General features: G+C 43.3%; 1 protein-coding gene across 2 annotated transcripts in view; it reads right to left on the reverse strand.

Annotated features, from left to right (window-relative positions):
- The window catches only part of RASA2 (RAS p21 protein activator 2), a 516748-nt gene that overhangs the window by 71079 nt on the left and 418282 nt on the right, over nucleotides 1-27387 (reverse strand). For both annotated transcript variants that reach the window (XM_085633666.1, XM_085633665.1), the window contains exons 16-19: nucleotides 26974-27060; nucleotides 26781-26858; nucleotides 17852-17925; nucleotides 5370-5476 (exon numbers count right to left, since the gene is read on the reverse strand). In XM_085633666.1, the coding sequence (XP_085489792.1) occupies nucleotides 5370-5476; nucleotides 17852-17925; nucleotides 26781-26858; nucleotides 26974-27060 (346 nt within the window). The remainder of the gene's footprint in view (nucleotides 1-5369; nucleotides 5477-17851; nucleotides 17926-26780; nucleotides 26859-26973; nucleotides 27061-27387) is intronic.

A 27387-nucleotide genomic window follows, 5' to 3' on the forward strand; every position in this document is an offset into this window, starting at 1 on the left:
TTTGTAGGAGGTAGAGGCATTATCGGTGGAGGAGCCTCTACCTGTGCCACGAAAGGACGAGCGTCGAAAGGAACGCTTAGAGGCTTGTGTTTGTAGCGCTCCCATAGACTTCGCTGTGTCTGTATCTTTCTTCATTTTTTCTAGCGCTTCGTCTACCTTTGGGCCAAAGAGTGTTTGCTGGTCAAAGGTGTGATTGAGTATTGATGTCTGGACCTCAGGCTTGAACCCTGATATCCTGAGCCAGGCATGGCGGCGAAGCAGGACACTGGTATTTATGGCTCTAGAAGCAGTGTCTGCTGCATCGAGGGCACACTTAATGGAGGTGTTTGTGATTAGTTTGCCCTCCTGTATCAGGTCATGAGCTTGGCGCTTGTATTTTTCTGGAAGGTGCTGCATAAGAGCCTCTAGTTCGTCATAGTGTGCTCTATCATATCGCGCAAGCAGTGCTTGTGTATTTGCAATGCGCCACATGTTTGCAGCCTGGTAGGCGGTGCGTTTACCAGACGCGTCCAGAAGTTTAGATTCCTTGTCTGGCGGTGGGGCATCTCCTGAGGATTGGGAGTTAGCCCGCTTTCTAGCTGTGGAGACAACTAGGGAATCTAGGGGAGCAGGGCCCTTGATGTATGCAGGGTCTGTGGGTGCCGCCTTGTACTTCTTCTCTATTCTAGGGTTTAGTACTCTGGCTCTGACAGGGTCTTTGAATACCTCTGTAGCGTGCTTGGTGACACCCTTAAGCATGGGTAAAATAGCAGTGGAACGGTCTTGTAAATCAAATGTATCCAGTAGGAAGTCTTCTTCCACTGGTTCACTGTGCATGTCCACCCCATGGTAGTGTGCTGCTCTCTGCACTAAATGGTGGAAACCTAAAGAGTCCTCTGGAGGAGACGGCCTTGATGGGTATAGGTCGTCTTGAGGTGCATTAGGTATGTCAGGGTTATTATAATCCTCCCATGGATCTGGGGTCCTTGGTGGAGTGGAATCCAATGGGGCGTCCCCTGGGTCATTGTCCGGGTCCCCGTCATCCGGATCTGGGGATGGGGCCGGATCGTAGTGAGGTAAAGGTGGAGGGGATGGAGGTGGGAGGGGGGGTGGCAGTGGGGAGGGTACTCTGAGGGGAGAAGTAGCTGAGTCCCTCTTTTTGGGTGGAGGAGGAGGAGCCGGAGCCTCAAGGCGACGTTTCTTAGTGATTACAGTCAAAAGGCCAGTCTTCGGATCTCTGGACAAAGTCTTTTGTAAAGGGTCTGGTGTAAACAGAGCCAATGGCGCCGAGTCGTCTGTCGGCACCGGCGATTTCGGAACCGGAGGTTTCGATGTTCTGTGTACGCCATGCTTTTTCGAGGTCTCCGTGTGTTTCGGCGTCGAATGCTGTTTCGGCGCTGGAGCATCGGTGCCGACCGATTTCTGTTTGTGTTTGGTCGGCCCCGAGTGTCCAGGCTTCGGCACCGGTGGTTTCGGAGTCGAGCTGGATTTTGCAGGCTTTGGTGCCGGATGCTGTTTATCGGCACCGTGCGTCGGCTGGCTCGATCCCGAGCTGCCGTGAGACTTTGGGTGCTTCGACACCGGGCCCGAAGGTGGGGTGATCGAGGCTTTGGTTTTGGTTTTGCCCAGGCCGGCAGGCGAGGGAGTAACCGGAGTCTCTTTGGTTTTCGGTGCGGGGTTGGGAGGGGGCATAGTACTCACGGCCCGCTGTCCTGGTGTGACGTCCTCCAGGTCTGAGTCGTCGGCCTCGGAAGCGCTGACGATGTCTTCCCCCCGTTCGGTGTGTGTCTGCCCCGAAGCTTCGGCGTCGTCTCCGAAGATGTCCGGTGGAGCTGCAGAGGATGAGTGCGCCATGGTGCGTCGAGCTCTTCGATCTCGGATCGTTTTCTTCGATCGAAAAGACTTGCAGGCGGGGCAGTCTCTAGCCTCGTGTTCCGGAGAGAGGCAAAGGTTACACACCTGATGGAGGTCGGTGTGGGGAAATTTAGACCCACATTTTGGGCACTTTTTAAACGGAGTCCTTTCCATCGGCCGGGACCGGAGTCGCGGAGGGCCCGAAGGCCGGTGTCGATGTACGGGATGGAAAAGTGCCGCTTCGAGAGATGAAGATGATGAAGGGACTCGAAGAATCGAGGATTTTCCGTCGAGGCTGGAACCGTAGAAGTTCGAAGCCGGAGCACGAAGTATCACATCCGAGCCCGATGGCGGAAAAAAACAATCTGAGGATGGAGCCGAAGCCCATGCGCAGTACGGACCGAAGGAGGAGTCACCAAACTCGTGACTTCCAAAGACGGTCCAAGAAGAAAAACAAACTGCAAACATCCGGGCCCAACACCAGATGGCGACCTATGCTAAGTGTACAATCTGCAGCTCATATGCCTCGAACAGATGATACTTCCTTGTGGAAAAGTGCCAAAGGATACGCCGACATGCGATCATAAGAAGGTGGCATGGAGGGAGGAATAGTATCGAAGGGGAGGGAGTAGCCCATTTGGACTATTTGCAGAACCCACTGGTCCTACATGATGGACTGCCAGTGGAGGAGTTGATGCCTTCAACTCGCTGATGATGAGCCTGAAACATCGGACTAGGAACGTTTGGAGGCAGTGGCAGTGGCTTGGGGCGGGTGAGGGAGGGAGGAGGGAAGGATGGATTGGCCATTCGCTGGCTCCCTGACCCGCGAGGATGCTGGGTCCGATGTCCGCGCCACACAGAAGCTGGACAGATTGAGTGCACTCGTGGATGGGCTGGACAGGACGTGTCTGGGTGCCTCTTCCGTAGCCATGAAAGGGACGAAAAGCAGACCAAGGTGGACGGGTGGCTGTCGTGAGGCCCTGGGTTCTGGCCATAGCAAGAGACTCATTAAAGTGATAAAACGCAGAGACTGCTTTGTCTCCAAAGAGGTGGGTGCCATCAAAGGGCATGTCCATCAAGATTGATTGGACATCCCCCGAGACACCACAAGTCCTCAACCAAGCATAGCGTCTGAGTGCTACTGACGCGGCAATCGTTCTGCCGGTGGTATCCAGTCCACAACGTATCGTGAAGTTGGCTGCATCTCACCCATCCGCAACTACCTGTGAGAACGACTAAGGGGTAAGCTCTCTACGGATCTGAGCATGGATGGTGCGGAAAAAGAAAGAATTGATGTCAACGCTTATGGGCGGTGTCTAAATAGGTCCTGTGATGTCATCCCGTGCGGACGACGCAAACAAACGACGTAGAGCCAACCTACACCACCTAATGACGCGAAGATGGGTTCCAATGCAGGGAAGGGAAGCTCCACCATATCTTGCATACTAACAATTGTATATTATTTATTCTCACTAATGACTTGGATTGTTTCCCAAAATAAAAATCAATGTGCCCTCATAACCATGCTTCTTGTGAAATTAAATAACGATCAAGATCTCTTGTCGAACAACAGACTAATTTCTGCCCTACGAACCACTAAAAAGTCCTGGGAACTGTGGTAACATCACATTGCACCTTCAAATGAAAAAAGATGATCACCAAACATTTTGTGCACTGAATTCACAATTTTATTGCTACATACCTTTCAATATGAAGAATAAAAAGGACTTAATTTCTGAATTTATAGTACATAGATTAAGTAATTTTTTTTAACTAAGACTTGTGCGGTGAAAAAAACCTGAAATACGAAAAGTATGGTGTTTGAAAAACACAACAATGTATGTTTAAAAAAAACAAAAAAAAATGAAATTGAACTCTTTTTGTTCCAGCATAACATAACATATTTGTAAACCGCACATTCACCCAGAAGGGTTTTTTGGCGATGAATAACAGGTGTTTACTGTTGCCAACTCAATTGCTCATGTTATCGACATCAGGAAGATGAAAAGCTGAGTGGACCCACCAGGATTTGAACCTGTGACCATGAGGTCGAAAACAGGCACATTCAAACTGATTACTGTAAAACATTTACTATATCAAAATATCAACAGCATTGAGAGAGTCCCTTGCACGAATAGCTAAACGGGGTAAAACGTCAATTGGTTTAATATTTAACTTTGGAACCTTGATAGTTGTAAACCAACTCAGATCATCCCAGTAAAAGCACACAGAGTAAAGAGACCTATTTCAAAACCAAGGTTATGTTTGTTGCATTAATTTGAATAACAAGCATATTAAGGTTATTCATTTATTCAACTGTTGTTTTTGAAGCTATAACAAAGCAAATAACTCCTTATTATTGACTGATCAGGTGACTTGTACTGTCCGCCCCCAGGTACTTTTCTCATCATCATACCTGTTTATGGAAGAAAAGCCTTACACGTATCAAGGGGTGTGGACACAGAGGCTACTAGAGAGTGTACGCTTCAGGACATTAAGGGCAGGAGCAAAGGGTCCTCACCCACTAATACTAGATGACGCGGAGCGCCCAATATTGTTAGGCAGACTATTTTTAAGCAGAAAGCTTATATCCTAGACTGTCCAGTCAGTTGTTGAGGAAATAGGAAGTGGCATTCACATTGCTGAGAAGGAATGGAAGCAAGGTACGCCCATAGACCAGCCCAGCTGCAGGGCAGTATTGTGTGCTTGTCTCCTGGTGAACCTGTTGGAACACTGCCACATGCCTCTACCCATTCAGCAGCCAGCTTTGAGAAGGGCATAACTACAAAGGTGATTGATTATTCAAGCCTTCTGTCAACTAGGGAATCAACAGCCATTTCCGGGCATCCTCTGTCTGGCTAGGTGTAAAAAAACTACTGAATATTTGACATTACGTAATCCAGTGAAACATTAAGTCCACTGAATATTTTAGACATTATACAATTCAGCTTTATTCAGTTTCATCCTAAAATTCAAGCCACCCAGCCTTAAACCGAACTGGATATGTTGTGGTACTTTCCAAAAATGTACGCACAACCACAAAATGGCTCACTGGACAACGTGCGTCCAGTAACTGAAGAATTTGAGCAGCAAAAACATGTGTGCTCTCTGTGTAAATTACCCCAAGCATACCCTTTTAACCAAGGGCTGATGACGGGGCCATGCACAGTGACCTTCAGTATGACTGTGCAGTAGAGTGTCACATAGCGAAGCGCATAGGACTCACACCTATATTGATTATCTACACTAGGGTCTCTCAGACACAATGCCTGTACCTGGCTGGCAGAGGATGGATCTGTGTGGCCAGGACAGAAGTCTTCATAAAAGGATTCCGCTACGCAGTAAACTTGAGCATTGCTCTGGAACGACCCATATATTTAGCCTACAGCATCTCTTAACCCGATTCACCAGTATCACGAATCCAGTCATGCCAATAGTATGTGTAAGAGGGATCTAGCTGCAGTGAAGATGTAATTTGTGTATGCAAAACAAATCTTCTGGAACAAATGCAAACATTCATATAAGATTATTGTTACCTCGCTGCTTGTGGTAGGTGAGTTCTTTACTGGTTAAACAGAACCAACGCTTCTTAAAATTCTTTTTCCTGATTCGATTTCTTCCTAGAGCTCTTTTCAACATTTCACTGATGAAGAAGACGAAAAAAGTTATTTAAATGTTGTAACACAATTATTGGGGGAATCAATCTTTAAAGTGTTGCAAAACAAAATAACCAGTAAATGTTCCACTTGCGTTGGAAGTGTTTCACAGGCCAAGCACTGTTAGAACTTATGGATCATTGGACTTCTATTTTTCACCTAAAAATATATTAATGGGTCACAATACTTTAAAGTGGTATGTACGCTAGAATTGAACAAATGCTACTCCATATATCGGCGGTACTCAAAGTACGGCCCGCGGGCCACTTGCGGCCCGCCAGGTATTTCCATGAGGCCCCCGTGGAAATCAGCAGGCACAGAATCGGCACCATTTCTGTCTGTTGTAATTCCTCGGGCCACATTTGCCCGGAGAAGCATGAAAGGGGCATGCGATGACAACCAGTGTCTCGCATGCTCACCCATAGATCCCCCCTGCCCTCACCTGCCTCTCTGGCGTCACTTGCTCACCCTGCCACTGAGTACCATGGCTGTGCTACTTGTACGTGCTGCTCACAGACAGTGTGGCCTCTTTAATCTCTCAATTGGTGCCACTAAAACAGAGCTGTCTCTGTAGTTAAATTTACGTTTTTAAGGCCCCGTGTTAGGGTTTCAGCCGAGCATGGACATTTCTTCATCATGGTCTCAGAGCAGTCACGTGGTGTAAACAGAATAAATAAAATAAGGATCCAGCAAAGTCCTCACGTGAATCCGTGGGCTGCGCCTAGCCTTTTGTTTCATGGCATGGCTTCACTTTAGGTACATCAGATGCTACATGCTCTGGGTGCACAACAGTGGTGCTATGGAAAATTTACAGGTGAAATTGGGGGAGATGAAGTTTATACACAGAATATATGCCTCAGAAGCAGCCCAGCAGGATAATTGTGTATAAATCCTAGCTTCCCCACTTTATTAATTTGTGCGATTCTGAGGAAAACATTTATCTGCCTGTGTTGTGGAAAATATTTCTAACATTTTTTTTACAGGCAATTCAGCTTGCTTTGTGCATTGCTTTAGGAAGTGTATTACTTTTTAGTCATCGAACACTACCCGTCTGAGTCATTGTACAGATGTAGCATCAGGTCTTTTATGCTGCAGAATTCAACAGCAAATAGTTATTGGTTTTGGCACACATTAGGTAGAGTCAGAGCTGAGGGGACAGGGGCACAGTGTGAACATAAAGGTGAATGGGCAGAGGTAGAATGAGACAGTAGAGGTAAGGGGCAGAGAAAGGGAAAACAGAGGGACTGGCACACTCTGTATGAGTAAAGCAGAATAGCAGAATGAGAAGCGCAGTGAGGAGGTATGGAAAGGTGAGGGGTTAAGAGAACAGAGCGAGGGAGTAGGAGCAATGTGAAATATGAGCGCAGAGTAAGGGTATTGCAGGTTATGAGGAGTGTGAGGAGGCAGGAGCAGAGTGAGGACAGGAAGATTATGCTGCTTTATACGTAAGGACTATATTGAGTGCTATATATGGAAGGTGAGTGAAGGGTACGACACAATAATGGAAGCAACAGCTATGAGCTAGCAGCAAAGTGAAGGGAAGCAGTGAAGGTATAAAGCAGAACTGCAAGAAGGACAAAGGGAGTGGCTTATCAGTAAAGTAAACCTTCAGTAGAGTGAAGGTGTACAGGCACGATGAGTAGGTAGGTGCTGAGTGACGCAGTAGGGCACAACAAGAGGATAGGCGTAGAGTGGTGCGTTAGCGTGCAATGAGAGGTTAGGCGTAGGATGAGGTGTCAGGGCACAATGAGAGGGTAGGCATTTTGATAGGGTAGGAAGAGAGTGAGAGAAATAATGCTGAATAAAGTAGACAAGTGTGGCACCAAAAAGGTGGCATATATTAACGCTCTGAAGAAGAGAAGGGAAGCACAAATCAAAATATTAGTTACCAGCTATAGGAAGATGGGTTCCAATGCAGGGAAGGGAAGCTCCACCATATCTTGCATACCAACAATTGTATATTATTTATCCTCACTAATGACTTGGATTGCTTCCCAAAAAAATCAATGTGCCCTCATAACCATGCTTCTTGTGAAATTAAATAGCGATCAAGATCTCTTGTCGAACTACAGACTCATTTCTGCCCTACGAACCACTAAAAAGTCCTGGGAATTGTGGTAACATCACATTGCACCTCTGCTTTGGAATCGAACAATCCCCTCTGTGAATTTCACTTTGGCTTTAGTCCATGTTACAGTGGAAAACATATATTCGGTATTTAAAGATTGCAATCCAGTGCATCAGATTATTCCTCTCAAAGCATAGGCAGCAGATAAAACTTGGTCCCTACTATTCCAAAATTTCACAAAAACCTGTAGAGTGAACCAACGATCTCTTCTCTTTGCAGACACTCTTGAATAGTTGTATGCGATCTAAACCAGCATCAACATCCATTCCCATATGTACGCCAGAATACACAAACTATATCGGGTACCACAGGATCAGGAGAACTTCTACTCCATGAACAACTGCCTCTTTCAGGTGCAACAATGGAGGGATTATCACTACTTATACATGAATAAAGATAAAAGGACTGCCTGCTACTTAGACCAATGGCACTTTGCTTGGCCGGATCATAAACATCAGGGTCATATTCTCCTAAGTACTATCAAGTAGCACACAAGTGACTACAGAAACCAAAAAGGCTCCACTATGGCATCCTTTCCAAACTGTGCACTCGTGAACAAATTGTTCCCAATCTCGTTGTGGCCCTAAACTTACTGCAAAGGCTCTCCAAGCTAAGAATGAATGGTCACGTTTAGCCAAAAAGAAAGGCTGTACTGTATGCGAGTGTAAAAGAATGCTGAATTAGCATACAAGGAGAGTTATTTCAAGAGTCGTCTTATGGACAAGGTAAACATGATGCATTTACACTTGACCTACTTTGGGATCCACTAAGGGATCACAATTTCAGCTTGAAGCCCTTTACAAATATTCACACGGTAATACATTTTATTGGAGTTTCCATTCAAATAGATACAATTATAAATCAATGTGCAGGTTCTCCTAGCTCCTAACAGCAGAACCCGCGTAGAGGTTCACACAGCAAATTACCCAGTCCATCTCACAGAATCTGAGGCAGCTGAGATGTACAGTAAAGCCAAAATGGTTGAATTCATCTTGTCCACTACTCAGCATGAAGCTGACAGGATGCCATAGAAATTGATGCTTTTTCCATTAAACTTTGACTTGTGGTTGAAGAAAGCTATTCTATAGGCACGGCTAATATCTTACTTTGTGTCAGAACTTCATCCATTGTAGCAGGGGGAAAGGTATGTGTGGTATCAAAGGTGGGAATATTTTGCAAATCTATTACATGTAAGGGGAGGTGAGCAGGAATGACTTGAACTATATTTTTCACTGTGGTATTCCTAGTTGTCATGCAGCAAAACTGAAATATTAGCTGAATTAGACTGGGTGTTGTTTCTCTGCATGCTTCCTGCAGCCATTCCTCTTTGACACTTCAGAGTTTGTTTCACATGTGTGGAAGAAGTTCTCTACACTATCAATGGTACTTTTAAGGAGCTGGGGCACAGCAACTCATGATTTGCTGGGTCACAGAGTTAAGGGTCAACATTTTAAGACATACCTGCACACTTATTCCATGCCAGATCCAACTTTGTTAAAGTAAGCTCATGCTACCCAGGAGATTATTATCTTTGGAGATCGCTTGTTTTACTTTTTTTTGTTACACAAAGTTCCAAGTTACACTACAACAGGGGCCTATTCGTTTATTTTATTCTAAGAGGGGTGCAAAAAGTACTTTCCAGCCATTTTTGGCCGCCTGTAGTAAATGCAACTGACAATAACAAATAAACGGGTGGAATCCTAATGCCACCGTCATTATTGTAAATGTTAATAAAGTTTTATCTCACAACCATGATATCCTCCCACACCGAGACATTTGTTGTAGTATTCAGCCAATTCGATGCGCTGTGAGCAAAGACATCAATAATTTAGAACGATTATTCATGTGGAAAATATTTACGGGTAAATAAAAATAAAGAATTAAATATATAAACACAATATAACTAAATGTATCCGCAATAACAAAAATAAGATAGGCGTTTTTTTGAATAGACTAGAACATCACTAGGGAGAGGGGTCACGCTAGGATTGGTGGAATCATAATAGAAAGTCAGCGCTATGGCAAATGCGACCCGATTGGCCGTATAACTACCATCTGACAGAGCCAACCAATAGGAAGGTGGGGCACTTCTAAACAAATGTGAGACATCAAACCCACACTGCGGTAATCAGAAACCGCATTACGGAAGTCTTCCTGCATGGACGCAAAAGCCTGCAGTGTTTGAGGTAAGAAGGGAAATAGAGCGTAGGGGGAACTGGGTCCAGCGTCACTGGGACGCAACAAGGACTGATGTTCATAGAAACATTCCGGACGGATAGATACGAGGGAACATTTACTTTATCCTTGTCCCTTCATAATACAGGGTATTTAAGAAACCCCGAGGACACTCCACCGACTGCGGGTCCTTTTTAAGAATTTGAGACCAATTAAAGAATCAAGAGGCCACTCTACATGCAGGATATTTATCAGCAACTACAACCAGGTACGAACAAAGCCGTCATAAATTGAGTCATAGAGCAGGCTGTTAAGGTGGCTACACTAGATAGTGACATTTATACATATTGCAGGTATAAACGAAGGATAACATCAGTGGGGCCTATCCTACAGAAACAGCGGAGTATATTAAGAACTTACAACCGGCATGAATGATAAGGTGAGAACTAATAGTTTACATTATACTCAGGTAGCAAGGCATTTATACTATAATAAAAACGCAGTTTATACAACCACATCCGGAATGGATAATTTTGAATAATAATCTTTTCCCAGATCAGAAAACTAAGATTCCACGTAGGACCACAATTTATCGTGTGCTTTCCATGAAAACTGTCCGTCTATTTCAGTGGACACCTACTATATAGTAGAGCAACAAACAGATATTCAGGTGAGATTATCTGAGTGATTAAAAACTAGTACACAAGGATAAGATTAACCATTCTAAGGGTGGGCTCCCAGAGCAGCGACATGTGGAGTTCAGATAAGCATCTACCCTGTATAATCACAAAAGTTATAAACAAAGCATAGCAGATAAGAATGGGAGGGAGGTCTAACAGCCCCAATAAATAACCGTTTTTTTAAAAACTAAGTGAATTGTCATTATAGAGACTCGAATTATTTAAATCATCTAATCCACTATCATTACATCTTCTCTCCCATAGCTGGAACCTCTATCCACTTGCGAATTAAGAGAGAAAAATCTATCATTGGTCTTGATAAAGATAGTGGCATAAATACAGCCTATCGAAACGCGTCGACGCACAGGAATTGACACAATCCGAAGCACCGGGCACTCACTTGTAGCGATAATTTGAGTCAGATCCCACAAGTGTATAATCCTTGAAATAGTTGAAAGTGGATGTGTACTAAATGACAAAGTGTAGTGTCTTTTTATTGTTCTCTGTATTCTCTCTGTCATGCGGGTTCATAACAGAATGATGCAATATATTTGAATGCTTGTTTTTAAAAATTTTTTTTTTTTAGCAAGAAATTTTGTTTATGTCATTGTGTAATATAAATTTGAAGCTTTCCTTGTTGCAATACATATTGTGATCTAATATGTTATAGGGACCATGGATTATTACAGTTTTTGAATATATGTATTGTATGTGTCTATTAAATAAATGTAAAGAAATCATTTTAACCGATTTGTGTATATAATGACTGCAGTGTGTCAATTTAGTTAGCCAATTTATGTGCAATTAAGGGACTGCTAGGAGAGACAAAAACACATATTCCTATTCCCTTTATTCAACCTTAGAGTTTCTACCCATTTCCACACGATCAAGAGATTTCTTGTTTTTACGCAAAAAGTACTTTGACAGTGCTTTTGAGATGGGACATGCCACATCATGTAACATTGTTCTCTATCAGCTTGCTGACTTCTGGAGCTAGACACAATGCATAGCAGGAGGGGACCTAGCTGTGTGAATGCCCTGCATCAAAGATCCTTCCAATACTTTTTTGTTAAACTGGCCACCACCAAAAAATGATAAAACATGCATGCATTTTCTTAAGTAACAGAGGAGAAAACAAGAAAACAGTTTTTTGTGTAGGCAGAAAGGAAACATTTCCCATACAGCTGTGTGATGGGAAATTTAACCAGTCCCAAGCTATTACTGCTATTTATAACCAATGGAAATACCCAACAAAGCAGTGTAATAAAAGGAAAATGCTACTTACCAGTATGCATCTGTTCTTGGCATGTAGAGCTGCAGAGTTGTACACGTTCGCATAGATCGCCATCTGGTGTTGGGTTTTGGATGTTTGCATGTTGTTTTTGTCTTCGAAGAAGTGTTGTAGTCACGGGACCGGTGACTCCTCCTTCGGTGGACAATGGGCATGGGCATCGGCTTCATTGTTAGATTATTTTTGCCACTTAGGGTTAGATGGAGTAGTAAAATGTAGAAAGATGTCCATGCGTGATGTATCTAAATAAGATAATACTGGAACAGATAGAGGTATCCGGGGAGGCGGTTGGGCGTGTACAACTCTGCAGCTCTACATGCCAAGAACAGATGCATACGGGTAAGTAGCATTTTCCGTTCGAGGCATATGAGGTGCAGATTGTACACTTTTGTATAGACTATAAAGCAGTTTCCTCCTTAGCGGTGGCTACCTGTATCTGTTGCAGTAGTTTGAAATAGTGTTTTTAATACAGCCTGGCCCACACTAGCTTGTTGTTTTGCTTGCACATCTACACAATAGTGTTTTGTGAAGGTGTGTGGTGTGGCCCAAGTTGCTGCCTTACATATGTCATCTAGGGGAACGTTCCCTAAGAATGCCATAGAAGCCCCTAATTTGTGTGTAGAATGAGCCCTAGGGGGAATGGTTAATGTTCGTTTGGCTTTAAAGTAGCATATTTGTATGCATTTTACAATCCACCTTGCAATTCCTGATTTGGATATAGGATTGCCCTTATGAGGTGCGGAGAAAGCCACAAAAAGTTGTTTGGTTTTCCTAAAGGATTTTGTTCTTTCAATGTAGTAAAGTATCGCTCTTAACACCTAAGGTGTGTAGAGCTCTTTCTGCCACTGAGTCTGGTTGAGGGAAGAACACTGGTAGTTCAACAGACTGGTTCAGATGGTTCTTGTATGGTTAATGCCTGGAGTTCACTCACTCTTCTGAGAGATGTGATGGCGACTAAAAAGGCTACTTTCCAAGTGAGGAACTGTAGTTCACATTTTTGGGGAGGTTCAAAAGGAGGAGCCATTAGTCTGGTAAAGACTACATTGAGATTCCACACAGGAGAGGGTGGAGATCTTGGTGGAATTATTCTTTTAAGTCCTTCCATAAAAGCTTTGATAGCGGGAACCCTAAACAAAGACAAATGTCTGTTTTGTAGGTAGGCCGCTATGGCAGCTAGATGTAACCTTATAGATGTATACGCCAGGTTACATTGTTGTAGATGCAATAGGCTATACGTAACAGATGATGTTCTGAATGGAAGCATCTAGTGGGTTGATATTGTTGTGTCAACAATAAATGACAAATCTCTTCCATTTTGTCGCAGTGCATGCCCTTGTGGTAGGGCGTCTAGCTTCTTTGATAATGTTCATACAGTCTGGCTGGAGATTAAGGTAGCCAAACTCTAAGATTTCAGGAGCCAGATCGCAAGGTTGAGCTGATTGGGATCTGGGTGCCTTATCTCTCCATGGTTCTGAGTGAGAAGCTTGGGTGAGAGGTGAAGCTTTTGATGTGGTACTACTGATCGTTCCAACAGAGTTGTGAACCATGGATGCCTTGCCCATATTGGAGCAACTAGGATCATTGTGAGGGAATGTTGTTGGAGTTTCCTCACCAGTAACGGAATGAGTGGGAGAGGCAGAAAAGCGTAAGCAAATTTGCCTGACCAATTCATCCATAGCGCATTGCCTTTGGACAATGGGTGTGGATACCTGGATGCGAAGCTTGGGCATTTTGCGTTTCGGTGTGTGGCAAACAGATCTATTTCTGGGTGTCCCCACATGTGAAAAAATGGAAGAAGAACTTGAGAATGAAGTTCCCATTCGTGGATCTGTTGTGCCTGGCGGCTGAGCAGATCCACAATCTGATTGTGTACCCCTGGTAGGTGTTCTGCCAGGAGGTATATCTTCTGCCGAATGGCCCATCTCCAGATGTTCTGCGCCAGGTGGGATAGCTGGAGAGAGTGTCCCCCCTTGCTTTTGTATGTAATACATTGCGGTCATGTTGTCTGTACGGATTAGGACAGCCTTCCCTAGGAGGTGCAGTTGAAAAGACTTCAACGCTAGAAAGATTGCTAACCATTCCAGGTAGTTGAAATTGTTTTTGTTGGGGGGTCCATACACCTTGAAAGGTATGGGTTTGAAGATGTGCTCCCCAGCCGGTGAGCAATGCATCTGTTGTTAGCACTATCTGTGGGACTGGCTCGAGGAACGACCGCCCTTTGGAAAGGTTTTGTGTGGTCCACCACTGTAGAGAGCGATGGGTGCGGTTGTCCACCAACACCAGATCTGTTAGCTGACCTTGAGCCTGGTTCCACTGACGTCCTAGACACTCCTGTAATGGACGCATTTGCAGTCTTGCATGAGGAACGAGAAAAATGCAAGAGGCCATCATTCCTATTAGCTGCATGAACACTCTTGCTGGTAGTGAGTGTTGTGGCTGAAATCTTTGAACTAGCGTTTGTATAGCACTTATCCTGAGTGGATTGGGATATGCTAGCGCTGTGGAAGTATTTACTGTAGCTCCTAGATATTGTTGTACTGTGGACGGTTGGAGATGGGATTTGCCCAGATTTATTGTGAATCCCAGACTGTGAAGCAACTGTATTGTACGGAGTGTGTGCTGAACACAGCTGTTGTGGGACTTTGCTTTTATGAGCCAATTGTCCAGATAAGGGAAGACATGAATTTGTTGTCTTCTCAGATGGGCTGCAACCACTGCGAGGCACTTGGTGAAAACTCTGGGTGCCGTGGTGACTCCAAATGGGAGAACTTTGAACTGGTAGTGTTGACTATCTACCACCAACCTGAGATACTTCCTGTGAGCGGGATGAATGGGAATGTGGAAGTAGGTGTCCTTTAGATCTAGAGTGGAGAGAAAGCCGCCTTGTTGTAGTAGTGGAAGCACTTGTTGTAAAGTGACCATGTGGAAGTGGTCTGATTGAATGTAAAAGTTGAGCGGTCTGAGGTCCAGTATTGGCCTGAGAGAGCCGTCCTTTTTTGGGATTAGAAAATAGAGTGAATAGAACCCGGTGTTTTGATGAGGCACAGGAACTGGCTCTATTGCATGTTTTTGTGACATTGTTAAAATCTCCTGTTTGAGAAGCATCAGGTGTTCTGATGACATTGGATGCTGTTTGGGAGGAATGTTGGGAGGCATAGAAGTAAGTTCCAGGCAATAACCATACTGGATAATCTGTGTTACCCACTTGTCTGTTGTGATGGAATTCCAGAAAGGCAGGAACTGTGAGAGGCGTCCCCTGACAGGAGTGGGATGGTCTGGGGGAAGCGAAGGGAAGTCACTGTTTGTTATTAGGGGAGTTGCAGGTGTTGTTACCCCTGCCTCTACCCTTGTTGTTGTTCCCTCTGTAACCTCCTCTATTGTAGTATCCCCTGGAAAAGGAGCCGTGGTTGGGACTTTTATAGGATGAGGACGGGTGTTCTGATGTATTTGTTTTGGAGCCTGCTCTATAGAAAGAGCGATGAAAAGAGCCTCTAGCAGATGGTGACTGTGGGGCTCCTATAGACTTCGCAGTCTCTGTGTCCTTTTTAATCTTTTCTACAGATGTGTCCACTGCAGGGCCAAAGAGGTGCACCTGATCAAAAGGTTGATTAAGGATGGTATTTTGTACCTCTTGTTTAAACCCAGATACTCTGAGCCAGGCATGTCTGCGTAGCAAAACACTGGTATTTATTGCACGGGACGCAGTGTCTGCTGCGTCGAGCGCCATTTGATGGATGTATTGGTTTTTAGTTTACCTTCCTATATAAGGTCATTGGCTTTGTCCTTATATTCTTGAGGTAGGTGTTGAATGAGCTTTTCCAGCTCATCATAGTGTGCCCTATTGAGTCTTGCAAGAAGGGCTTGTGTGTTAGCTATTTTCCATGAGTTTGCAGCTTGGGACGCCATACGTTTACCGGACGAGTCTAATAATTTAGATTCTTTATCAGGAGGTGGTGTTTCACCTGACCCCTGAGAGTTTGCCCTTTTGCGTGCATTGGCTACTACCAGTGAATCTAAGGGAAGTTGACCCTTGATGTATATAGGGTCAGTGGGAGCTGCTTTGTATTTCTCATCCATTCTAGGGTTAAGAACCCTAGCTCTAACTGGGTCTTTGAACACCTCAGGAGCGTGTCTAAGAAGGCCTTTTAACATGGGTAAGACATGGGTAGATTTTTGTGGTTGGTCAAAAGTTTCCAGTAGAAAATCCTCTTCTACAGGATCTGAATGTAATCTTACCTTATGGTATGTGGCCGCCCTATTGATTAGTTGGGCAAAACCCACATTGTCATCTGCCGAAGATGGTTTTGAGGGGTAGAAATCAGGATAGTTAGATCAGGATCAGTATTATATTCTAGCCATGGGTCTGGATCCTGTGGTGGATCATCAGGATCCTCAGTGTTTAATGGTACTACATTGTCATCTTCTTGCCCATCCCCATGTGAATCATCACTATCCTCTGGTTGTGGAGAATGTGCTGGAGAAATGAGTAAGTTAGGGTTAATTGCTGGAGAGGGTGAAGGTGGTGGTAAAGTATTAGTAGCTATGTGTAATTTCTTTGGAGGAACTGCAGCCTGTGGCAAGTGTTCTGGTTTCCTCTTTGTAGGTAGGTTGGTGACCATTTGACCAGTCTTTGGGTGGATTAAGATGGTAGTCTGTTTGGGAACGGGAAAGAAAAGCTCTTCAGGATCTATAGGTTTCTTTGGCGCCGAAGATTTCTCCTTGGAAACTGTTCTTTGCTGTTTAGGGACAGTGTCCGGTACAGAAGCTTTCCCTGGTTCAGAGGCCTTCGGTGCCGGCTGTTTCGGCTCCGGAGGGCGTCTGTTTAGAAGGTTTACTTATAGGAGTTTCGTCCTTTAATGTTTTCGGCTCCGATGGTTTCGGTGCCGAAGTCTTTTCTGTGTGCTTCGGTGCCGAAGTTTTCTCTGTGTGCCTCTGGCCAAGGTTTTATCCGGCTGCTTCGGTGCCTGTGTCTTATCCGGCTGCTTCGGTGCCTATGCTTTATCCACCTGCTTTGGTGCCGAGGGATCTTTTGTCGACTTCGGTGCCGGCGGAGGAGGACGCGGCAACTCAGACGACTGAGCCTTCGGTGCCGAAGATGGCTTTTCGGTACCAGGTGGTTGGCTCGAGCCGGAAGGCTTTTCTTTGTCCTTCGGTGCCGGGCCCGGAGGCGGGGCGCTCAAAGTTTTCGTACGGTGTGCACCTGAGCCCGAAGGCGAGGGTGTCACCGGAGCCGTTGGCATGGGCTTGGGTGGGGCGGGGGTCTCGGTACTCACGTCCCTTTGAGCCGAGGTGATGTCATCTTCGGCATCGGAGACATCTGCTTCGGAGTCCGGGACCTGTTCTGGCTCCGGAAGGCTTTCGGGACCGGGATGGAAGATGTCCGGAATGGAACCGGTGTCCCAGGACATCTCGTGGCATCGAGCTCGACGATCCCGGATGGTCTTCTTCGATTTGAAGGTGAGACAAGCCTCACAATCGTCCTCTCGATGTTCTGGAGAGAGGCACAGATTGGAAACAGGATGGAGGTCCGAGTGTGGGAACTTAGCACCACACTGTGGACATTTCTTAAATGGAGTCCGTTCCATCAATGTCAGTCTTCCCCGGCGCGGGGTAGGCCCAGTGGCCCGCGTCGAAATCCGCAGGTGTCGAAGTTTATTCGAAAGTTGTTGAGGGTGCGCGTCGAGGGCACGCGATCGAGACAATACCGTTGGTTAATTGTGATTGCGCATCAAAAGGGGGTTCGATAACGACACCGTCCCGGAGCGCAGCAAGTCCCATCCGAACCCGATGGCGAAAAAAAAACAATCCAACGATGGAGCCGATGCCCATGCAAATTGTCCACCGAAGGAGTCGTCACCGGTCCCATGACTACAACACTTCTTTCATCTATGCAAAAGTGTACAATCTGCAGCTCATATGCCTCGAACATACATTTTATCCTACTGTTCTGTATGCATGGCTGGGCTAAAACAGAAATTAGCAGAAACACCCGACAATGTCCATCAAATGCAAGCATGACTATCACACCAACACACTCAGTTCACTGGGATTAAAAACAAAAATCATACAGAATTTTCAACTGTTTTACCCTTCTTTCAGAAGTAGTGGTTCACTCAATCCACTTGGCTCTTTACTTCCAGTAGATGAAATTTCTTCTAAAAACTACAAGAAAATAGGTAATTAGGAATGAATTATCAGCAAACTCCCTTGTGACATATATTTACTGTATGCACTGTAAACAAAAGACACGCCCTTTCCAATGAGCTGCAAAAGACAGAATTGTTAACCATCCACATATATTTTTGCATGTTAAGAGAAACCATTTAGATGTACCCACTCTACTAACTCACAAAAGAGAAAAGTGTATGTTTGCACGATAGGCACTTTTAGGTGTCTCCATGAAAGCATTCCCTTGGAACCTTAACCTCATAATCCATTCCCTCCAAAACATAATACAAAGTAACGTAAACCGTTTTTCTGAAAGAGATTGTTTCATCACAGCTTTTTCACAAGTACAGATACCAGAACCAGTGGTTGTTCCCTGGGATGATTGCTTGAAAGTTTTGTTGCCCGAGTCAGGTTGTGAAGTACTACACTGAGAAGCATGGCGTCCTACGGCCAGTCAATGTGGGCTTGACTATAAAAGCCTTGGAGATGTTGAAAAGGGTTTGTTGTGTATGTTGCCCAAAGAGAGTCAAGAGCTGGTTCTGCAGAAACTGTGGCTATACCTGAAAACTCTTAATACAGTCTAGCCTCAGACAATGGTCCAAATCAAATTGGCAAGTCTCATCCTTTTTAAAGTAGCTTACGTAAGAAAATAGGAAACACAAATCTATAAACAATAAACTATAAGTTTCTAGGAAACCACATTCTAGGCTACTGCTTACCTACACTGCTCTTCTCGTGTCCTAAGCGAGTCAAATAATGACTTAACTTAAGCCCTAGAATGTGATCTTGAAGCAGATGGCCATCTTTGGGTGACTATGTCAAGGCTTTATTTAGATGGATCACAGATCATAAACAGAACGTGTATTGGGAAACTGCACGTTCACCCATGGGTATCTTGGCCTTGAATAACAGATGTTTATAGTGGCCCAACTCAATGGTACTCATTTTATCGGCCTCAGAAGGATGAAAGTGTGAGTGGACCCGCCGGGATTTGAAACTGTGACCATGAGGTTAAACACAGGCCCCTACAGTGGATGCATTAAGTCCACTAAGCCACCCAACCTGGCATAAGTGTTTGCCCACATAACACAGCACTGGCAGTTATTGGCCATCAATTATTTGCTGAAACACAGCAAACCACTCCATCATGTTCTGGAGAACGTGGCAATTTATACACTAGTGCAATGCCTTTAAATATTTGAACATGCCCATCTGAGCATTGATGGTGTACATAGTATAAACGCGAGGCACCTTGGGGACTTTTGATCCACGTAACAATCAATAGGATCATTCTGCAGATGCCTGAACTAACAAAACTGATTTGAATATAATGACAGGCGAGAACAGCCATTCACCAAAGCTCACTTTTACTGCTGCTCACAGTTCAGTGGAACAGAAGCAATATCTTTATGTTTGACAAGCGTTCATGAACCAGTGATTTCCATTTCACAAACTACCCATCGTGCAGTCCCAGAGAGAAGGCTTTTTTCCAAGGAGTACCCTAAAATGTAAGCATTATTTGGAAACATCCTACAACCAATCCCTGGATCTTTTAATCACCTATATGTGTAATTAATTAACAATTAGATACCCCACTCACTATTCATTTGCTGTTCTGCAGGTCAAATGCACCTCTACTGTACTTCATACAGTCATGTTTCACACACAGTGGTCACTGCCTAACACACATCTGAGAGTAATATACTTTCTAAACCTTAAAATCAATAGTTTAAACACAATGACTAACTGCAGACCTGCATCATGGAATCCACTCGTCAGACAGAAGTACCCGACCACTCTCACACGTCATAGAAATTCAGTGTACCAAATCTGAAAGCCACATGGCTCATATTTATGTAGGTACATTGCTTTGAAAAAGTAATTTTTCTCAAATGTACTCATAAAATGAAGTGCCTGCATGACTAATACTTTTTCTAACTACACATATTTATTATAATAAAATGTATTTCTTAAGATACTTAGTACCCACTTAATAAATATGAAAATATGATGATTTTTGTACACAATTACAGTATCAGTGTCGTTCAGAGTCTGAACCAATATGCAACATATTATTTCCCCGATAGAAGCCTGCTTTTCAGTTACTTCTCTTATCGCCTTCCTTCCTCCCGGATTCAACTCCCTAATTACATGGCCCTGTAAACAGCATGGACAACTTAAAACAAATAATCTGGCTGTTGCTGCCAAGGTCTCAGTAACTTAGGCGGAGCTCCTAGTTCTGCTAATAAAATGTGCTATCCAGCTGCCACTTCCAAACTTTAGAATCAATTGATTATGCATCTATTAAACAATTATAATCTGTGGTGTTGCGTTAGATATATAAAGCAGTTTCCAATCATTTACTGTCTAAACATAACATTTTCAAAGTATGTTTAAACTTGCCAATATAAATGTCTGTATAGTTTATTCTTATTAGTTTTTTTCTCCAACACAGACATGTTAAAATCATACAAGCTGCATATAATATAAACATATCACAATATTAAAATACAACAGAATATATGAAGTACATTTAATCATAGTAATAAAAATGTATATATAAAAGTAAAACAAAAAAGACTTGACTGACAACTGCCCAAAATAACATCAAATAAATGTAGGGGGTTTGTCAAGAAGCAAGTCAATCAATCAATCTTAGGTATGTCATCTGTGCCTCCACAATTGTGTGCGCCTCGAACACAACCTGCCAAAAGCCCCTGATAGAGGGACCCTAGGCACTCAGAATTGGTCAAATTAAATCAGGGTCTTGAATTTAGACAGGACCAAGCACCCTGCAACAATATGATGAGCCGACTCGACTGCAGCCCCAAAAAGCCTCAAGTTATAAAGCACCAGTAATTTTCACAGGTAGTACAGTACATGTCCTGGATGTAACTTCATACAGGAATGACTGTCATTAGAGCTCAAGCCCACGTTTAGACATGGTTGAGTATGTGCTTGGAGCATATCAACTATGGGGCCTGCACTACAAAAAGACCAAATCTGCGTGCCTCCGAAACTCTTCAATGCATGAACACATTAATATTTCTAAATTGGCGCTTAGCTAGGGCACATGCTTCCCCCAGAGTAAATTCAAGCTCATCTGTTTCAACGTAGCCAGATGTACTAGGATCAATCTGAGAGAGCCAATACTGTAACTTAAGTATCCAGAAAGGGCATTACTCCCAGCCACCCTGAGGGACATCCCAATCGAATCACAAAAAGGCAAAAGAATACTGCAAACTTAGCATCCAACTTAAAATCTTGGCTTCAAGAGAATTCATATTGCCTTGCTAACCAGAGGACCAGGCTTCAGTCCTACGAAGATTAATAGAGAGGGTTTATACAAAGGATCATGAATTTATTTAATTAACGTTAAGAGGATTTTCTTTTAAGTAGCCCTCCAAAACTGTATGTCTTTTATTGCAAATCCTGTTGTATCTGATTTGCATGCCTCTTGTCAACAATGTCAAGTAATGTGCTCACTCACTCAGACTTTGGAAGAAATCTTTAACACCTCTTCTCTTTGGACAAATCAATTATAGAACATCAGCTGGTCTCTTCAGCAAACGTATGACTGGCCCTAGTCTCAATATTCACATAGCTTATAAGATTAACAAGGCTACTCAAAGCTTCCTAAAAGAAAAAAAAAATTCCCATACAATTCCTCCATCCAGGGTATTGAAAGCTGTGGAGCCACTAATACATAATACAGCAGCCCATCAACTACATGACTGAAGATGGGCCTTTGCGGCTGCTGCGGCTGCATGGTAGACATCACAGCACATAGTACACAGAGCATCTGCACAATGTTCTACTCAATCAAGTAAATGGCCTCCAACAATTTTGGAAAAGAGTTTGGCAGATGGACAATATCCAACAGTTCAAGGGTGGTTTTATGTTGCTTTTATATACAAGTGTAAGTATCTCACCCGTTCATATTACTGTCACTTTGGCAGTCTCGAGGATAACACCAAATATGACCATCAGTAAGGAACCCATCATTCTGCCCAAATACTGAGATCTTTGGAGGACCATCTTTCAAGGGAAGGTACTCTTGGAGTTTCTACAAACATAATGGTAATTAATAGGACAGATGAAGACCCCATTTGTTCAAAGAGCTGAGCAAGAGCCCTGGAACCTAGTTATATTCCTATGATTGGGCCCTACTGACCTATTTGCAAATTTACAATCCCTAGGGGACATCACGTCCTTCAACAGGGAACCTCTTTTCCACATGGGCAATAAACAGCAATTAACTTGCTTAAGAGTGGTTGATCGTTGCAGATGCCCATGGGTGAAAACAATTAACATAAGTAAGGTCAGAGCAGTAATATAACAAGGCTTGAAACTTAATTAGAACTAGGACTTACCAGAGGGGTGAGGTGACCACCCATTCAGGGCCATTAGAGAAACCTATCACTTGTCCAGAACTTTGTCATTAATTGGCGGACGACTGAAAAAAGGTAAGTTCTACAGGGTCAAATCATCAAGAGGCCACATTGCTTGCAGGCATATTTTGAGCTAAAATTAATTACCATGGATGCTTGTTCTACATTACTAATCATGAAAGCTGCAGCTGACACCTTTTCTGCTGCTTCCTACTTGGGAGGTTTGTGCTGGAGACATCATTGTGAAAGTAAGCGAGTAGGGAGTCGTTTACCATACAAATTACCAATAGTATGCAATCCTAATAGATACAGCTAAACTATTTAAGCCATAAATACTAAAAATGAAGTTGAAGAAAAGGCTTTAAAAAGGTTATTACTTGTAAATAATTTTTTTAGAGAGAGTGAGGGGGTTCATCTAATTAAACATATTAAGAGGTGCCACTGGTATGCATATGTCCCTTTCAATCACATAATTGACTGTTTCATGTAATTTTGTTTCAGGGTTTTATTTTCTGAATTACCTTTTGTATTAATTAAGCTATTGGGTTTATATTTTTGGGTATTTTCTCTTAATGTAATGCACTTTAATTCTGGGAAATCTAAATATATGAATTGTGCTGTACTTGTTATCTGTGCTTTTATGGCCTTACAGGCCAAAATAAAGAATTCTTTGACCTAGATAGCACAGTTGACGTATAATACCTACTACCACAGTAAGCTTTCTAAAGTCAACACAATGATTGTGTTAAGGTGCATTAAGACAGAAAACAAAACTATCAAGAGTTTAGCTCAAAGGCAACCTTTAATATCCATGTTGGACAAGGGACCTACAGTTTTCCACTGCTCAGTTCACAGAGTGTACGTTTTTGGACAGCTGTGGCAAAAAGAGAAGGCAGAAGTCGACTAGGTACCGGTGTGACAATCTTATTCTAATTTTATTTGTTCTAGAGTTTTAAATGCGGTCAGTGGTTACTCATTTAGCATGTGCAGCTCATCTTTGATAAATAGTACCAAGTTAGGATCAGCCTGAAATAAATCATTTGTATATATTCGCTCCTGCAGTATCTTTAAGTCATTCCACTTGTAGTCTCTGTTCCTCAGAGGAAAGGCTGGCACAAAAAAGTTGTCATGCAGTGACAGCAAGTGGATAATTGCCTCCAAGAACTCTAATTTTGACTGGGTAGTTAGGAATAAGATTAGAGTACCACAAACATTACACCACCATTATCCCTGTTTAGCAATGACTTTCATAACTGACTTCTAGCAGCAAATAAAATGTTCCTTGACATATGGTAGAAATGTTCATTTTTAAGGCCTGGTGAAAGAAAATATGGAAGAAGACACAATGTTGCGTGTTTTGTTTCAAAGTTTAAGAACTGTATGAATTTCTTAACTGACTTCTAGCAGCAAATCAAATGTTCCCAAATCTATCTTTGAAGACATTATTCCTCTGTGTGGTAAAGACAGCAGTAGCTTCAGTCTAGGGAAAGGATACTTGTCAAACAAGGCCAGGGAAGGCAATACCATCTTAGGGCATCCCCAAGCAGTGGTGTCAAATTACTGTAAAATGCTTGAAAGGTTGCCTTTTGAGTGCAGTGTAAGCATTCCAGCAAGGAATGTGCTAAAAAGTGTTTATTCCACCTGCAAAAGTATTGATTTTACCCTTTGTAAATATTTGGAAGATTTCCACACTAATCAAGTCAAACAAGACTCACAGAGTGTGATCCACGCTACTTACACATTTGCCCCCTAATTGAATACTCTAATTCAATGCTGAAACATATGTGCACTTTTTGTGAATTTGTTTCACAAGCTTCTTCTATCACAATAGGATTGCAGTGAAAAAGAGCACTATACGTTTTTGGTTGAAAAGAATATTGAGTATTAAAAATTGTTATATGCAACACATTTTTTGGCAAAAGTAATTATCTATAAGCTGGTGTTGCAAAACATGGACATGTAAGTGATAAACTTCAGAAACAAAGTGTTCCAAAGACAATCCAAAAGATTGCAAAGTACCCAAAACGTTTACAACTTTGCAAACCCCTACAACATGCTTGAGTTGAAAAGTCTAAAATTTGCCTGCAGTTTGATAACCCGGCCTAGAGAAGAAACACCGATTCACATGCTCACAATCTAGAAAGACTTAGAAAATTCCTAGGTCTGTCACCAAGTCCATGGCTAAAGCTGGTCAACTCAGTGTTGACTGGCAGTCAAATGTATGTCAAAAGACATGATAATGCGCTATGTATATCCAAGAATATCAATAGGATGTTTTTGTCTAGGCAAAGTTTTTTTTTTACAACTGTAAAATTCTTGAATTTCGTGCTCTCAACATGCATCACCCCCCTGGCAGTCAGGTGTACATCAATTGATATGATAACACACTATGTATGTCCAGGAACATTAAAAGGAGGTTTTTGTCTAGATTTTTTTTTTTTTTTTTAGAACTGTGAAATTCCTGAATTTCACAAATTTTATGACTTTGCACAGATTGTGAAAGTTTGCATAATATCTGCTCGGTGGAGATGGGCTTGAGCAGATAATATCTTGCGGGAGGCATTTTCCCCTTCAACCAGTCTCCTGATGGTATCTCAGGTAACATTCGAATGTAAAGTATGGTCTCACAGTTAATATTTATGAGGTACTACCAAGAGAATATAACCAAATTCCACATGATGTTTCATTTTCGAGAAAGAAAAAAAGAAAAGCTCACCCCTAGCTTTGTCCATTATGGGAAATAATCAGAAAACCTTAACTTCTGCTGAATGATGAATATCAGAAGAGACTTAAGTAGAACATGTCCGACACCTTCTGACTCAGAGGAGAATGTGTTCTTCCTGACTAGCTTTACAGACTTTCGCAGGCAGTTCAGTGAAAAGCAAGCTTTCATATTCAGAGCGGAACATCTTTTGAAGGTTTCTGCTCTACAGATACCAGTCAATCAATCAATCATATCACTTGTAAAGCGCACTACTTACCCGTGAGGGTCTCAAGGCGCTGGGGGCAGGCGGTGCTGCTACTGTTCGAAGAGCCAGGGCTTGAGGAGTCTTCTGAAGGTCAGCAGGTCTTGGGTCTGCCGTAGGTGGGTGGGGAGGGTATTCCAGGTCTTGGCGGCGAGGTAGGCGAAAGATCTGCCACCGGCAGTCGTTCTTTGGATGCGGGGGACTGCAGCAAGGGGAGCGGAGCTGGCGTGTGGGGGGTGTAGAAGCTGAGTCGTCTGTTGAGGTATGCTGGTTCGGTGTTGTGGAGTGCTTTGTGTGCGTTGGTGAGAAGCTTGAAGGTTATCCTCTTGTTGATGGGGAGCCAGTGCACGTCTCTCAGGTGGGGTGTGATGTGGCTGCGGCGGGGGATGTCGAGGATCAGACGTGCAGAGGCGTTCTAGATGCGTTGCAGCCGTCTCAGGAGTTTTGCCGAAGTTCCTGCGTAGAGGGCATTACCGCAGTCCAACCAGCTGCTGACGAGGGCCTGGGTGACCGTCCTTCTCGTTTTGGTGGGGATCCACTTGTAGATCTGTGGAGCATGCGGAGGGTGTTGAAGCAGGAGGAGGAGACGGCGTTGGGGGGCGGGGCCGCAGGGGACGCAGCGGCAGGAAGCGAGACCGGCGAGGGAACAGAAGACAAAACGGGCACAAGGGGACACAGAGGAGGAAACAAGCACAATAAATACAATGCTAACCAACCAGAAGGGCACAAAAACAAGCACAATAAAACAATGCTAAACGGGCAGAAAGCGCAAAAGCAAACAGTGAAAGTGGCAAAAAGCAAACCTAAGGCCTACCACTGGCCACCAGGGATGAGGCGCAGGTGGTAGCCTGCGGGTGGAGGCGGGCCTCGAACTCGGCAGCAGCTGGGCTGGAACACTGGCGCAGTCAGGTGGAGCTACGCGGCGTGGGGAGCGACCTGCCTGGAAGCAGGGTCAAGGGTCGCTCCAGTGATGATGTTTGCTTGAAATGCAAATGTACCAGATTGCTGCTCTACAATATGGGTATGAAAGCAGAAATTCTCTGGTCTTCGAACAATATGAAATTCATTTTAAGGGCCCTGTGTTCACTGAGGCTAGGTACATGCCCTGTCCAAGATTCCTACTGCCTATACTATATTTACAAATGTAGAGTCAAGGATAGTAGGAAGTATGCAGAACACATTTAAACAATGCAGTTCTTAAACTTTGAAACGAGAGATGTAACATTGTGTCTTCTTCCATATTTTCTTTCATCAGGCCTTACAATTGAGCATTTCTACCACATGTCAAGCACTAAGAAAGTGTTTACATAGGAGGAAAACCGTTTTTCTATGTTTTTAGAAATTCTCCATGTCATTAGGAACATCTGCTGCAGGATTAAAGGATTTTGCTTAAAAATATTAGGCACAAAAGGTTTGTGTGGGTCTGAAGACGCATAAGAAATGCTACGTTAATTAAAATAAACTATTATAAAAAACATTAGATGCAGATTACCTTTTTAACAGCTTCCGTGTAAGCCTCTTCTTGAAAAAGTTTGAAAAACTCACACATGAAAGATTCTTTGAAGCTAGACTGAAAGAAAGTGTTATATTCAGTTAGATTATCACTAATGTAACGACATGAAAGTCCATTGCTACAAAGGAGCTTTGGCAATGCCAGAAATGAAAAAACACACCAGGAAACGTACCAGTTTGCTCTTGGACAAGCTTAACCAGCTACCCAAGGTCTGGATGGTTTTTGAAATGAGAGTCAATGTTCGTGATGTTTGTGGATCCTAAAATTGAAAACACCAGTATTATATTTCAAGTATTTTTAAATGTCTATATTCCATGAGTGAACAAAATGAAAAAATAGAGATATTAAAGAATTACTATTTTCCCTGTTCTGACTGTGCATTCAATCTCAAACCCCTTTAAATTCCATATACATACAACTCAACTAAAGACAAGTTCTACATACAGATACCCACTCAGATTTAGTTTAGGGCTATTGCTTTGAAGTACTTGGGCATAGAAATGAGGCTGTTTCTAATTATAAAGTCATGTGCCCAGAGATTTAGAACTCTAACCAAGATGAAAAAAGAATCAAAAAATGATCTGGA

The sequence above is a fragment of the Triturus cristatus genome, chromosome 11, assembly GCF_964204655.1.
Source record: "Triturus cristatus chromosome 11, aTriCri1.1, whole genome shotgun sequence".
Taxonomy (NCBI): domain Eukaryota; kingdom Metazoa; phylum Chordata; class Amphibia; order Caudata; family Salamandridae; genus Triturus; species Triturus cristatus.